Source organism: Limanda limanda, chromosome 7 (assembly GCF_963576545.1).
Source record: "Limanda limanda chromosome 7, fLimLim1.1, whole genome shotgun sequence".
In the NCBI taxonomy this organism is placed as follows: Eukaryota; Metazoa; Chordata; class Actinopteri; order Pleuronectiformes; family Pleuronectidae; genus Limanda; species Limanda limanda.
In genome coordinates this window covers 4,508,256-4,524,333 of record NC_083642.1, presented here as the reverse complement: position 1 = coordinate 4,524,333, position 16,078 = coordinate 4,508,256, and the positions used below count along the sequence as shown (strand labels likewise).

General features: G+C 41.0%; 1 protein-coding gene across 1 annotated transcript; it reads right to left on the bottom strand.

The window, feature by feature from the left end:
* Positions 1-3,101: 3,101 nt before the first annotated feature.
* On the bottom strand, positions 3,102-8,937 carry ormdl2 (ORMDL sphingolipid biosynthesis regulator 2). The gene is made up of 4 exons (XM_061074776.1): positions 8,894-8,937; positions 6,231-6,405; positions 5,295-5,446; positions 3,102-3,670 (listed from the first exon to the last, which is right to left on the bottom strand). Exons 2-4 carry the CDS (start codon positions 6,402-6,404, stop codon positions 3,535-3,537), a joined length of 462 nt encoding a protein of 153 aa, XP_060930759.1. The 5' UTR covers position 6,405; positions 8,894-8,937; the 3' UTR covers positions 3,102-3,534.
* Between the last annotated feature and the right edge of the window lie 7,141 nt (positions 8,938-16,078).

Sequence of the window (16,078 nt, the reverse complement as noted above, 5' to 3'; positions counted from 1 at the left end):
ATTGGCCAATGAGTCCATTTACTTTTTATATTTTAATTTCACTACTCTGCTAAATCTTTTGTACTTACCTGAAAGTAATTTAAGATATTTGGAATTTTGCTTTATAGCTGCAAAAAAAAACATGACTTCTGTGCTATTGTACATTTGTGATTCAAAATGGAAAACAACAGTTTATTCTTGCTGAGCAGCAGCTTCGGGGACATTTTTGCTCGATTACCTTGGAATCCTTTCATCTGTAAATAGTGGGGGAGAAAGTCGCTCATGAACCTTGTGGACTTTCCAACTGACCAACAGCAGAAGACTGAATTGTATCAAAGACGGCACTTCCAAAGGTTCCTGCTGATTGTTATTACTATGAAAACTAGTGTAAGTACGTGTTTGGGAAGTCAAACACTCATTCATCATGATGAATCATGATGTTTCTGCAGATATCTGGAATCCTAGTTTTACTCTGAAAACCCCTGATAATGCAGCTGAGCCACTGTGACATGATAAAGATTTTAAGTTAAGTTATAGAATGTTTCAGATAGATTCTGCAGGAAAGTACACTGCTCAAAAAAATTAAAGGAACACTTTTTTATCAGGGTATGGCATGAATTCAATTGCACTTTTTTGATAATTATCTGGTCAGTTAAGTAGCAGAGGGGGTTGTTAATCAGTTTCAGCTGCATTGGTGTTGATGGAATTAACAACAGGTGCACTAGAGGGGCAACAATGAGACGACCCCCAAAATAGGAGTGGTTTTGCATGTGGAGGCCATTTCAAGTTTCTCCCTCTTGATCACTTCGACTGGTTTTCCATTAGTGTTGGCTTTAGCTTAAGTCATTATCTCTACTGGGAGCATGAGGCGATTTCTTAACCCTACAGAAGTTGCACAGATTGTCCAACTCCTCCAGGATGGCACATCCATGCGTGCCGTTCCAAGGAGATTTGATGTGTCTCCCAGCATAATCTCCAGAACATGGAGGAGATTCCAGGAGACAGGCAGTTACTCTAGGAGAGCTGGACAGGGCCGTAGAAGGTCCTCAACCCATCAGAGGACCGATATCTGCTGCTTTGTGCGATTTGTGCAAGGAGGAACCGGTTGAGCACTGCCCGAGCCCTACAGAATGAATGTCTCTGCCCAAACAGTCAGAAACAGACGTCCTGTAGTGTGCCCTGTGCTCACTGCCCTGCACCGTGGAGCTCGATTGGCATTAGCTATAGAACACCAGAATTGGCATGTCCGCCACTGGCGCCCTGTGCTTTTCACAGATGAGAGCAGGTTCACCCTGAGCACCTGTGATAGACGTGAAAGGGTCTGGAGAAGCCAAGGAGAACGCTATGCTGCCTGCAGCATCGTTCAGCATGACCGGTTTGGTGGTGGGTCAGTGATGGTCTGGGGAGGCATATCCATGGAGGGACGCACGGACCTCTACAGGCTAGAGAACAGCAGTCTTACTGCCATTAGGTATCGGGATGAAATCCTTGAACCCATGGTCAGACCCTACGCTGGTGCAGTAGGTCCTGGGTTCCTCCTGATGCACGATAATGCTCGGCCTCATGTGGCAAGGGTATGCAGGCAGTACCTTGGAGGATGAAGAAATTGATGCAATTGAATGGCCCTCGCGATCACCTGACCTAAACCCGATAGAACACCTCTGGGACATTATGTTTCGGTCCATCAGACGCCGCCAGGTTGCTCCTCAGACTTTACAGGAGCTCACTGATGCCTTTAGACAGATCTGGGAGGACATCCCACAAGACACCATCCGTTGTCTCATTAGGAGCATGCCGTGACGTTGTCAATAATGCATACAAGCACGTGGGGGCCACACAAGATATTGAGAAGCATTTTGAGTTGCAGAAATTGAATTTTGGCAAAATGGACAAGCCTGCCACATCACTTTTTCACTATGATTTTCGGGGTGTCTATAAAGTTGAGCCCTCTGTAGGCTGAAAACTTTTATTTCCATCAAAGATGTGGCATCCTTTTGTTCCTAAGACATTAAACTGTCCATATCAGTATAAATATCCAACATAATTTTTTTTCACAATGAGATCTGATGTGTTTTCAAAGTGTTCCTTTAATTTTGAGCAGTGTAGTTTGTAAGCTTTCTCATATGCACATTAACTTAAGTCAAAATCAAATGGCTGAACGCCTTGCAATGTTAAAGGTGGTGATGAAAAAGAGTTTAACGGGTTCTTTCTTGGCCAACGCTCCATCCTTCCACCAGGTTTCATTAAAATCTGCAATTTAGTTATTGTGTTATCCGTCTAACAGACCAACCAATGGGAAGGGGTGAAAACATAACATCTTTACCAGCTCTTACTGAGTTGCATGTGTAACGCTGTGCACAGCTTAAAACCATCTGCATCTTCTCATTCAGCTTCACTGCTGTCACCATCGTGTTGAAGGTGGAAGCAGAACTGGGAAAACCTGCTCGAGTGAGATAGTGTTTATCTTGAATCAGACCACTTTCACTTTATGTTGGAGAAAAACCATCACATTCATCCTTTCCCTCCCACTCACACACTTTCAGTGAACCCTATCTGATGCCCAGTGACATTTAGCCCAACTGCCCTGCGAGTCCCACCACCTGGCTTTTGAACATCAATGTGCCTGTGCAGACAGCATGCGCAGGGAACACCCCCCCCTAACACTGATGCAAATGATTACACAACACGCTAGAAACTGCTGATACGGCTCCTTACATTTGCATGTGTTTCCCAAGCTGTGTGGCATAAAAACATTGGCACACGGCAGCATTTCCTGCCTGCTACTTCCCCAAAACACACATGACTCATAGGGAAACCTCCACCACCAGTACGACTACATTACACAAGGAAGTGTGTGGGGAATCCCTTGGATATATGAGCTTATTGCATGGCAGCCACCCCCTTATGGTAGCTTCATGTAAAGTGCTGGGAGTTCCCCACTGCTTACAAAGAAAAAGAGCGACTTAGCGTTTTTCCAACTTGACCATGTGGAATAAAGATAAGGCAACGTGTCCACACCAGGCAGCTGTCATCGCCCAGTTTATAAGCAGGAAACTATGTATAAATACCTTGAGCTTTTAAATCCAACGGTAAATTACATACTTATGTGTATCATAGCAAAATAAAGACTGAAAGTGTTTATTGGAGGAATGCTGCGAGTAAATCCTTCATAGTAAATCAAGAAAAGAACCATCATTCATAACACGACAACCAGGAACTCACAGTCCTGATAAATAAGTATGTCTGTGGCAGAGTAACAAATACATATTACCTTTAAAAAGCAGAGCAGTTCAAATGTTGCTCATATTTGAAGATCAGCAAAGAGTCCGACTCCAGACAAACCCACGTGAGAAAGATCAGGAAAGAAAATAATGACTTCTCAGGCTGCACGTCGCAGCACACACTGCAGCTTTCATAAATTACTTCACACAGTCTGTACAGTAAAGGCGAATCAAACTCTGCTCCTCAAACTCTCAACATAAAATAGTTCCACAGAAACGAGAAAAAAAAAAAAAAACTCAAGTCCAGTGTTGGTGGTTATAATCCAGAGTTCTGTCAGTATTTGTTGATTCCAAAAATCCGCACTCCGTGAAACTGAGGCAGCTTGGGGAGGACGACACTTAGGAGGGAGCTCGTGTTGATCAGGAAATGTGTGGCGTCGTATTTTGTGTAGAAACTGGCCAGAATATACCTGCAGAGACAGAAGAGTAGAGTCAGATTCAACATGTCTGATAGATAGATAGATAGATAGATAGATAGATAGATAGATAGATAGATAGATAGATAGATAGATAGATAGATAGATAGATAGATAGATAGATAGATAGATAGATAGATAGATAGATAGATAGATAGATAGATAGATAGATAGATAGATAGATAGATAGATAGATAGATAGATAGAGTACTTTATTCATCCCCGAAGGGAAATTAAGTTGTCATAGCAACCGGTATATTTGAATACAATAAAATACAATACAATAGAATAAAATTAAAAATATTGAGGTAGAAAGAATAAAAAACAGAAGCACAAGATAAAATACAATAAAATAGGTAGATAAGGTGCAGTGTCAAGATGATGGTAATACTGATGATATGATGGTAATGGTATTGTTAGAATACAATAAAATAGGTAGATAAGGTGCAGTGGCAAGATGATGGTAAAAGTACTGATGATATGATGGTAATGGTATTGTTAGACAGTATATAAGAATAGTACAGTATATATAGTATATAATATAACATAATACATATTTATATATGATAGTAATTATACCAATATAAAAGCAGTATATGGTAATAATGGCAGCAACAGTATATATAACATATATATATAACAGTATATAACAGTATAATAGTCTGCTGGAGCCTTCACAACAAAAACACACATGGTCACATGCAGACCACTGCCCAACGTGGTGGGAGACTCCATCCCAGAGGTTGAGGAGTTGTCTCCACCCGTCTGCTCAGTTGGTTTGTTTGTTTGTTTGTAAGCAAAGATGAAAAACTTGTTGGGGAAAGAGCCCATTGACTTTTGGTGCGTTTCCTGATCAGGCGGCAGAGCCAGGAATTTAGTTTCACTTTCTTTAACTTTGATATTTTTTCTTGACGAGAAAATCAGACACATTTAGGAAACTGATTTCAATTAGCTTGAGAATTTTGGTGCAGCTTAATTGAATGTAAGGGACCCTTGTAAGAGGAATGAGCTCTGCAGTGCTTTTCTGCATGATAAACATTCAGCTTTGCATCTGAAGAGAACTCTCTCTGATGACTGCTGTACTTTAAGAATTGAGGCAGAAGGTTTAAAAGCATATTTTCACCAAATCCTGTTTGACAGTTTAATTCTGCTGCACTCAGTTGTTCAAACAGTGGAACTGACTGACGCTGGATCACGAGGAGATGATTCAAACCTTCCCTCTGAAAATAATCTCCCCACTGAAAGTACAGCTGGCACTGATAAGAGTCATTGGTTTTGTAAACATTTGGCCAAAAAAACTACATACCAGAAAATCAAAGAACTAACCTGATGACGGTGCTAGAGAAAAGAATTGGGGGGATCACCAAATTCCTTCAAATGGATCGTGTGGGAACATGAATATCTACACTGAGTTTTATTGAGATCAGTCAAGTAAAAATTCCACAAGATAAGGGAAAGAAATGAGCGACAGATGCCGGAACATCAAGTGAGTCAAGAAAAACAAATGTCAGCCAACTGCTCTCAAATTAAATTACAAAACGATTTCCCCATTATAGTAAAAAAGCAAACGGAGGAAACTTCACAGCACGTTTACTCGTAAACAAACACAACCACTTACAGGACGATTGGTGAGATGGTGAGGAATTTACGCGAAGATGTGAACTGGACGCCGTAGTCCATCTGTTCCCAGTGTGTGAGCAGGCGAGCTTTGCCCTGGTCCGGGGTCTCGAAGGGAGTTCCCTTCACCGTGTGGAGGAACAAGTACATCACCTGCAGGAGAGAAAACACACAACAGACACACACACAAACACCGTTAGCCACAAAGACGGACGCAAGAGTTTCCAGGAAGCAATTCTCTACAGACATTACCATTTCATCTGTTAAAAAAATCCCCGGGCATTGTTACCATAGACATATATAAACACTAGATGTCTCGTCTGCGTTGCCGGCCAACGGAGCCGGACATCACCACATGGCGGCCATCTTGCCAGAGATTGCTCGCTCACCCATAACATTGTGTTGGTTGTGGTAAATAACCATAACTTACTCAATTTTCAACCGATTTTGAAACTGGTCTGGTTTGTTATAAACGTCAGAGATGTAGTTATGACACTGCATAAATTATTACATTTTTTTAGAAAAATAACATAATTATTCATAAGTATGCAGCGTAATATCTACATCTCTGACGTTTATAACAAACCAGACCGTTTCAAAATCGGTTGAAAATTGAGCAAGTTATGGTGATTTACCAACACAATGTTATGGGTGAGCGAGCTGCCCCGTAGCAAGATGGCCGCCATGTGGTGACGTCTGGCTCCGTCGAACGAGACATCTAGTCTTTATATATGTCTATGATTGTTACTATCTGTGACATAGAATCACATTTTGATATATTTTCCTACACAACAAATAAAGGTATGTTCCCGATATGTAATAAATCCTTCTCATACAATCCTCTTGACAGAAGAAATCACATTAAAACCTGTCAAACTTTCTAACTGCTCAGGTGACGCCACCTTAATATTCATTCATTAATATGCTTTTAACGGACCAGGTTGTGGATGACGTTGGTGAGGGTCCAGACGAGCGGCACGGTGAAGAAGGGAATACTGAGCAGCACCACATGCAGCACGACGGTCAGGAGCAGGTAGGTGAGCCAGATCCCCCGGCTGTTCATCACCCGCGTGTTGGGGTTCACTTCGCTGTGAGCTACACCCACGTTCATCCTGAAAACACACAGAGAGAGAGAGACACAAAGTGAGAGAGGTGGAAAACAAAGGTGTTCAGCTACAAGAGGCCCCCCCCACAGAGCTTTCATGCCTCTGGACGCTGGAGATACAGCTTCTACAACAAGGTGACAAACAGGATCAATCCTAAACCTGAGAAGAGAGAGAACCTGCTGACTTGAGAACATTTGGCAAAGGATTATTTCATATTCAAATTTTTTTCTTCAATATTCATGTTGATCCACTGAGATTAGGGACGGGAATCGGCAGGGACTTCCCGATACGATACTATCACGATACTTGGGTGGCGATACGATATGTATTGCGATTCTGTAAGTATTGCGATTCCATATTACGATTTCCTGCGATTTCTTTGGGTTATTATTTTTTTTAAATATTGGACCATGGAAACAAGTTGAATCGTAGTACAAATACAACACAGTCAAATTCACTTAGAGCTTTACAAGTTTTATTTCAAATATTAACCTTAACTTAATGACTGCCCTATTATTGTGTAGCCCCAGTCAACTGCACACAAACTGACAGATTAAGAAATGTATGCCACCTAGGCTACTTTTAAACAATAAATAAAAGGTAAATTAAATAGAATGAATAAAAGTTCATTCATTATTTCAACTTTGAAATAAACAAAAAGTAGGCTATGCTTCATTGTTGTCTGCATGTAGGCGTTGCAAAGCTAGTGCTTGGGTATGTTTAGATTCTTGTGCAAAAACAAGAGCTGGTCAACATGCCCCTCCCCCCAATATATCCCCCGTATAGACCAATAAGTATGTTTAAAAAAAAAAAAAAAACTGAATAGATTTTTCCCCCCATCCCTAACTAAGATCATCGCAAAATCATCATATTTTGATCAGTTTCCTCAAGTCTGTATGTACTTATATTCTATATAGGACAAGATGGTGAATATCCCTTGTACGTTTAAAGGTCTTCTGCATAATTTAAGTTATGAACTACCTGTAGATGTTAGCGGATGTTAGAGACATGTCTTTAGTTAGGTACCTCAGCATCATGAGGTGTTTCAGCCTTGTAATCACAAGACACACTGTTCTAATGCAGGACCCCCCCCCACAGGTCGATCAGACCTGGGTGCATGTCCCTAACATCTGTTGTCATTTTACTGCTGTTACGTGTTCACGTTTTCATATTTATTTGTCTTGCTTTGTTGTCAAAGCACTTTATAAACTGTTTTTGAAAAGGACTACGTTAATAAAGTGTATTATTTTTTTTGTGTGCAGTTGTGGCTGAGGGGTAGAGTGGTCGTCCTCCAACCTGAAGGTCGGCAGTTCGATCCCCAGTCTGACCCATCTGCATGCCGAAGTGTCCTTGGGCAAGATGCTGAACCCTGAATGGCCCCCCCCCCTAGAATAACAAAGTGATAATAATAATAGATGCACTGTATGAATGTGTGTGTGAATGTAGATCTGAACTGTAAAGCGCTTCGAGTCATCAAGACTAGAAAAGCTCTATATGAATACAAATCCATTTAGCCATTTATTATCTTGGGGCCGAGATGGGGTCTCGCCTCCTGATCCAGAGCCATTGACTGCACCGTTGTGTGTGTGTTGTTTCTTTTACGCTCTGCCGCAGGACTTGTTTGTGGGTCCGCAGACCTTTGAGCAACCTGATGGTGGAGTCCCCCCCCCCCCAGCTCTCCAGCCACGTCTGCATACCACAGCCTTTTCCTCTCATCAGGTCTTAAGGTGGTAGTGACACTTTGTGATGGGACCAGGAGGCGCTGAACAGAACTTTATGAACTCATGAAGTCTAATACTCATTAGTGATGATGGAACTTCACACAGCTTTGAACTACAGCTGGTTCATAAGGTGTCTGGATTCGGTTTAGCTATATTTGCAGCGCGTTTCTGTATTTGCATGTCTCTCTCGGGCCACCGTAGTGATATGACTAATTGATTAATCACTCATCATTCTCATATGTATGTGCTTTAACATTGGGAAACTAAACACTTTATACTGTAGGACCACATATGTGTCGTGAGTTTTACATTTGAACTGATGAACAATCACAAACAATAAACAAAACACCTTAATAACAGCTCTGAGGCGATGACCCCGCCCTCCTGAGCGTTACTGTGCGATTAAACAAGCGCTTCCTGTCATCACTTCGCAGCAACATTAAACCAAAGTGAAAAAACTAAACTTTACCGAATAAGAAGAATGACGTTTTAACTGTGACGTCACCACCTGCGTTGACACAGCGCTGCGGCTCTGCAGCTCAAACCCTGACATGCTAACGTTAGCTCCTTGTAGCATTAGCCAGCTAGCTAGCAGCGGCTAGCCACAGGTTGGCAACGTTAGCTCAAGTTAAAACCCAGGAAGCCAGGGCCAAGGACAACAGCCTAACAGCGGAGGGGGGCGGGGGGGGCTTCTGCTCCAACGAGGAACAGCCGGGACTCGGTGTGTCGGTGCACGCTTTTAAAACTTCACGTTTCCGCGAAGCAAACTTTACCTTCCTCCGTTGTAGTGGCTCAGCAGGAAGTTCCTTGTTTCTCCTGTGGCCCCGCCCTCTTTCCACCCGCCGCCCCCCCCCCTGTGCAGAGGAACCGCCTGCAGGCTGCAGAGTCAGAACATCCGCAGCTGCTGCTCCAACAAACCCGCAACCCCCCCTCCGTGCATGTGAGCAGTGCTTAAACATCACTGTTAATTAATTATTCAGAGTTTCATTTGTCAAGTGCAAGATAACACAAGGTTCAAAAACAAGAAGAAAAATTGAGCATGAGGAATCCAGGTCCAGGTACTCAAAGTGGTTTGAAGAATGCCAAAGCACAATATTTATGTTTTTGTTTATGAAATGAATGCACTGGTATGTGTGTACTCGTTAAAACTTGCCTTGTTGTTTAACACCAGATAGTGATCAGTGCATGGTCCAGTATTCGTCATTAGGATAATGAAACAAGATTACGCACGCACGACTTCCCAGGCCATTGGATAGTATGTTCATTACTGGTGTAATTCCCACAATATGTGAGCATTGCTTCAACATCTCTGTTAATTAAAGTAGTTTAGAGTTTCATGTGTCGTGTGCAAGATAACACAAGGTTCAAAAACAAGAGGAAAACTTGAGCATGAGGAATCCAGGTCCAGGTATACTCAAAGTGGTTTGAAGGATGTCAAAGCACATTATTTATGTTTCTGTTTATGAAATGGATGTACTGGTGTTTTTTTTTGTGTACTCGTAAAAACTTGCCTTGTTTTCTTTGGGACACATGTTTTGGTCATGTCCATCAGAACACTGCAGCCTGACCCTTTGATAGCTATCTGCGGTGTAGTAAGGGATGAGCTACAGCTGTCCCGTCTCCACAAAAATGCAATTGCCTTTGCATCGTTGCATGCCCGACGTCTGATTCTGCGGAATTGGAAGGGGAAGAATCCTCCTTCCTATGTTCATTGGATTAGAGAGGTGATGTTGGGATTGGCTCTGGAAAAAATTAGATATACAGTACACGGGTCGGAGGTTAAATACGACAGAACCTGGTCACAGTTCATGACACATATCAAGAGCTTGCCTTTTGCCTGAATCCTTGTTCTTATTTAGTATGTATTTATTTTTCCCTCTTTCCTTCTCTGACTGTCGTCCTAGTCTTCTCAATTCCTATATTCTGACTGTTGGGACTTTTTTCTTATGTTAAAGGTCCAGAATGTTGGTGTTATGACCATAATGATCAACACAGATTGGTTTGAGTCTTTTTTTTTTTTCCTTTGGCCTGTCTCTTTTTTGTATTTGTCTATATTTGCTTTCTTCTTTTGGTGCTCTGTCTGTCAGTGTGATACTTGAGTGTTTTTGTGGATATGTCTGGTTGGGGGGTGGGGGGCGGGTGCACAACTTTTGTAAGAAATGCCTAACTAATGATGTCACTGTTTTCAATATGGAAAAATGATAAATAAAGTTGTAAAAAATCAGGGCATGGTCAAGTATTCGTCCTTAGGATAATGAAACAAGATTACGCACGCACTACTTCCCAGGCCATTGGATAGTATGTTCATTACTGGTGTAATTCCCACAATATGTGAGCAGTGCTTCGACATCACTGTTAATTAAAGTAGTTTAGAGTTTCATGTGTCGTGTGCAAGATAACAAAGGTAGACTGAAAGGTCCAAAAACTAGAGGAAAACTTTTGTCCAAAAATAATGGCGTGAAGAATCCAGGCACTCAGTGGTTTAAAGAATATAAAAAGCCTTTAATTATATAAATTCATTTATTTAGTGAAGGAATGAGCTGGTGTACGTTGATGTGTACCTGAGATTTGTGTGTATAACTGTTTGTGTGCGAGAGACTTGTATGTAAATGAATGTTTTTGTATTTTTTTTTTTTAGATGTAGTGTGTACCTGCCTGAGAACTGCAGATGTAAAATTAGCTGGGAGATAAATCTGGTTTAAATCATCTCTTTTTTTATCAAGTGAAGAATGATTTGATTATTAAATAAAACAACTGTGAAACAAATTGATACTAAAAGTTATTTCCAGGGAAATGTAAGTATAGTCTAAACTAGCCCCAAACTTACCTGCTACAACATCAACAAGCATCAACGTGATATACATTATCCTCAAACAATACTTCTGCGTAATGAGTACTAATACCACGTATTTCTTCCTCTTGACACTGCTGTTTTTACAAGTACTTCTTCCTCAACTGTTTAGAGATGCAATGAACTGGTATTTAAATGTCAAGTGAATGACTAATGCTTGGGAATGAAAATCAAACGCACTTTTACCGTCACTCTGAGAAGAAGAAAACTTCCTGATAAACGAGGGGTGTGTGGAGAGATTAAACATGAAAGTGATGAAAGATAAATAACATGTGTGGTAACCCGGCTGGCTCAGTCTTTCTTTTCTGGAAACTTAGTTTTTAGCTTTTATTTAGACAAGCAGAATCATTTATCGGTTTTCTCTCTCTTTTTAAGACACATCTCTTTAAGCAAGCTTTTATCCTATGAAGTCTTTAACTTGTATTATTTGTTTCTGTAATAGTATTATTTTAAAGTATTTTATGTGACGATCTTTTACACATATGACCGAACCCCTGCTGTGCCACTTTGAAGGAGACACGTCATCCATCTTTACTCACAGTCAACACTCTGGGTGCATGATTGAGGTCAATGTGTCTGTAATCAGATTGAATGACACAACATCATATTTGACATCAGGTGACTCACTGTAACATGTTAGACTCTTCCTTGAGTTTCATGTTACTGCCAACTCTGAGCTGTTTATTTCACAAATGCATTCCTGTCCTCCTTTGTGCATCTAAGTTTTTATTTTCTTACTCCCTCGCATTTCTTGGAACACTTTGGGAAAGTTCCGAGAGGCAAATAGATCTTTTCTCCCTTTCCTGTGACACTCGTTCATCATTTGCAAACAACTGGAGATTTTTCTTTCATCGGGATGAATGAGGCTGGAATCTGATGACACGTTGATAAGTCATTCATGGGACAAACTTCCGCGTTGAGCAATCCTGTATCTTTACACATGCGCTTGCCGCTGCTTCCTCTTCCCCTTCAGAGGAAACACCTTCCTTTTTTCATTGAATTATCACTACACTAGAGTTACATCATCAGAGTGTGAGCGCGTCAACAATAATAGACGCTCTGATGGGGAGGAAGTCTGCAGGAAGTTGTGGATCTCCAAAGAGCAGCAGGAGAGTTTTAGGAAAGCACAGCTTCCTTCTTACTCCGGCACAGAGTGTTCTGTTCTGGAGAAAGAGCTCCAGCACAGGTGTGGAATTATTTATCTCGATTGTTTTCTGTTCACAAAAAATATTCTGACATCATTGATGGACAACACTGCAATTGATGAGGTGATTAATTATTGTTTATTATGGCGATTGTATCCTTTCAACATAATCAATATGCATAAATACATAAAATAATCAATAAATACTAGATAAATACAATAAATATAAAAATGAATACATATGATATAATATAATAATTCCATTGGAAATACATGACAGATATGGCAGAGTAAAAACATTGCTGTATCTACATGATCAGCCACTGAATGCTGCACCAGATATACTTTGATCAATGTGATCAAATGGGTTTACAGGATGCTTCCCGGCTGCAGGATCAGCCGACACTCAGGACACGCGGTGCTCCACACTTCTGAGAGAAGCCTGTGGTGTGATGAGCCGGATCTCCAACAGCGAAGACACGAGCGACGAGGATGGAGAAGGAGAAGAGTCTTTCCTTGGTGTGGTTGCACAGCAGATCCTCCAGGTAGAGAGGGACGGGCTCGGTCTCTTCTTTACTGAGGTGGAGCTCCTGGAGAGTTAAAGAAAACAGAGTCAAACAAATCTACAGAGTCTAAAATACACCCTCCAATTCAAAATGAAAATGTTCTCAGCCAAATTGTAATGGTTTTTACCTTCATGTGAACCTTCCCTCCCTTCGACTTCACACAGGTGCTCAGGTCTTTGTGCAGTTTGTGGATCACTGGCCTCACTTGGCTCGGGAACTCTTTGCAGCTCTGAATTCCAGCGACTCTCTTCACTGCAGCGCTGTAGCCCGTCAGGACGCTGAGGATCTTCTCCATGCACGGCTGTGGATGGAGAGAGGAACTTCAAAATCAGGAACTCATCTTCATCCTCTTGATGACTATCATGTTCATACACAACCATATACTGACATTAATGTGTTATTTCTGGTTTGTAAATCGGGTGCTTACTGCAGAGTTATGTTTGAGCGTCGCAGGATCACACATGTCCTTGGCTTCCATCCAAGCAGGTAAGTTGTAGAAATCAATTTCCACTCTGGGTTCATTCAGTGCCTACGGATCATAGGAGTGGAGGCACGGTCAGTACAGTTATTCAGCTTACACAAAATAACAATTTATGAAAAATAAGTGAAATAAGTGCAAATATTCAGTTAGGACTAATTATGATAGTGTAAATCTATGCAAAACAAAGTGCAAGTGACTAGTTTCAAATCCTGTGGGTTAATGTTATTTCTATATATTTTGAATCAATAATTCCAAAATCGCATTGCTTGTTTACTTGCTATTCTTTTTTGTCATTAGTCTTTTTTGTCAGGGATTACTTTTTCACCTTCTGTAAAAAAACAAAGGAAACATAACTGTCTACTGTTAATTTCTCTGTTATGTGATTGGTTTCCCAATAAACATATTTGAAACTAATAATTCCAAAATCATCCATTAAAAAAAAAATCCATTTAAATTAAAGCAAATGTTCAGATAATATGGTGCCAGTGTACAGCTATACAAAGTACATTCTATATAATAATAATATAACGTTTATAATAATAATTCCAAACGCACTCATTAAAAATACAGCCAATATTCAGCCAGTATTAATTTTGCCAGTTTACAGCTATATAATATGAGCGAATAAAATTATTTTCAATTTATTTCTACATGACCCATTCGTACATTCAGCACTAACCTGCAGAGAGAAGGCTTTGGCCAGGCGGTTGAGCTCCAGGGATCCGAGCCGGACCTCCGCACATGCATCCTGCAGCCCGGGGCCGGCGGAGGGGGCGCAGGAGGCGGAGGCGAACAGCCAGAACAGCGCAGTGAACACAGAGAAGTTCATGATGGGAGTCAGAGGAGGTGATGAGGCTGCGTCCTGTTGCTCCTGCTCGTCCCCGTCAGTGATGGATCTCAGAGTCCGGCGGCTCTCTTTTAAATGGGCTCTCGGACGCGCGCCTCGGACGTGCGTGGGCGAGGAGGGATTTCCTGGGCATCCCTCAGGTGAGTTCACAACGAGTGCATCACCCAGGAAGCGGGTGAGTCACACAATGACCGAGTGATACCTCTTCACAAAGTCACTACTGTCCTCAGATTATAACCTGTTGCAAATTATCATATTTCATTTACCTTTGAATAAAAGTATTGGCTGATGTATACCTGCTGTGTGGAGGATATATATATATACAGCAAATGTAAAGCAAATATTCAGTTAAGACTAATCATGATGTGTAAGTGACAACAAAATAGTTTCTAATCCTGTAGGTTAATGTTATTTCTATATATTTTGATTCAATGATTCCAAAATCATCCATTAAAAAAAATCCATTTAAATTAAAGCTAATTTTCAGATAATATTTTGCCAGTGTAAAGCTCTACAAAGTACATTATAAAAGTATTGGCTGATGTATACCTGCTATGTGGAGGATATATATATACAGCAAATGTAAAGCAAATATTCAATTAAGACTAATCATGATGTGTAAGTGACAACAAAATAGTTTCAAATTCTGTGGGTTAATGTTATTTCTATATATTTAGATTCAATGATTCCAAAATCATCCATTAAAAAAAATCCATTTAAATTAAAGCCGATTTTCAGATAATATTTTGCCGGTGTACAGCTATACAAAGTACATAATACAAGTATTGGCTGATGTATATTATATATATATAAATATATATATATAACACACTTATTAATATAGTTAACAGAGTTTTACTGCTGTGCTCATGTGATGAGATTGGATCTGACTTCAGAGTTTGGACCAAACTTTCCATCTGCCACCTTTCTCTACCAGAGAAAAACAGCTTCACATCAATGTAACCACAAAAGGAAACGGATGAGTGAAGGCATAAGATGTGTACATACTTCCTTACATACATTTCCCATGTTCTGTTATTCTTTAAAGTGGAATTACAGATGTGACTGTCATGGTTACTAAAACGGTTTGAAACGAGTCTTTGTGTCTCAACTTTATCACAAGTTTCCAATGACCTCTGCACCATCCCTCCTTTAAACAGTAATAAAAACTATTCACAATCAGTATTTTTTAATTATTGAACTATTATTATTATAAATAAAACGAATAAGACCCTCCTGAATAGGCACAAAAAAATATGAGATTTATTCACAAAAACTCAAAAGAAATGCATATACCTGGTTTCTTAACACTTAATATTATTTTGTACTCAAGCATGTGGAGGAAATGAATACATTTTAAAGCCACGGCCAAACCACTTAGATTCAAATTTTATTCTGAAAGATTTTTATTTTATGTATTTTATTAACTATTCCTGCATCTAGTAGTCTATTTATTTATACTGATAAAATGTTTAATCATCACGCCTCCCTGTCTGCAGCTCTTGAACACCCCCTGTCTGCAGCTCTCTGTCTGCAGTTCTTGAACACTTCCTGTCTGCAGCTCCCTGTCTGCAGCTCCCTGTCTGCAGCACTCTGTCTGCAGCTCCCTGTCTGCAGCTCCCTGTCTGCAGCTCCCTGTCTGCAGCTCTCTGTCTGCAGCTCCCTGTCTGCAGGTCTTGAACACCCCCTGTCTGCAGCTCCCTGTCTGCAGCTCTTGAACACTTCCCTGTCTGCAGCTCTTGAACACTTCCTGTCTGCAGCTCTCTGTCTGGAGCTCCCTGTCTGCAGCTCTTGAACACCCTCTGTCTGCAGCTCCCTGTCTGCAGCTCTCTGTCTGCAGGTCCCTGTCTGCAGCTCCCTGTCTGCAGCTCTCTGTCTGCAGCTCCCTGTCTGCAGGTCTTGAACACCCCCTGTCTGCAGCTCTCTGTCTGCAGCTCCCTGTCTGCAGCTCTCTGTCTGCAGCTCTTGAACACCTGTCTCTGTTTGCAGCTCCCTGTCTGCAGCTCTCTGTCTGCAGCTCCCTGTCTGCAGCTCTTGAACGCATCCTTTTGAAGCTCTTGAACGTCTCC

Coding starts and splice junctions, on each gene's coding strand:
- ormdl2 (XM_061074776.1), bottom strand. CDS start 6,404: ATGAACGTGGGTGTAGCTCACAGCGAAGTGAACCCCAACACGCGGGTG. Junction 5,447..6,230: donor CCAACGTCATCCACAACCTG/GTCCGTTAAAAG, acceptor TCTCTCCTGCAG/GTGATGTACTTGTTCCTCCA. Junction 3,671..5,294: donor ACCATCTCACCAATCGTCCT/GTAAGTGGTTGT, acceptor CTGTCTCTGCAG/GTATATTCTGGCCAGTTTCT.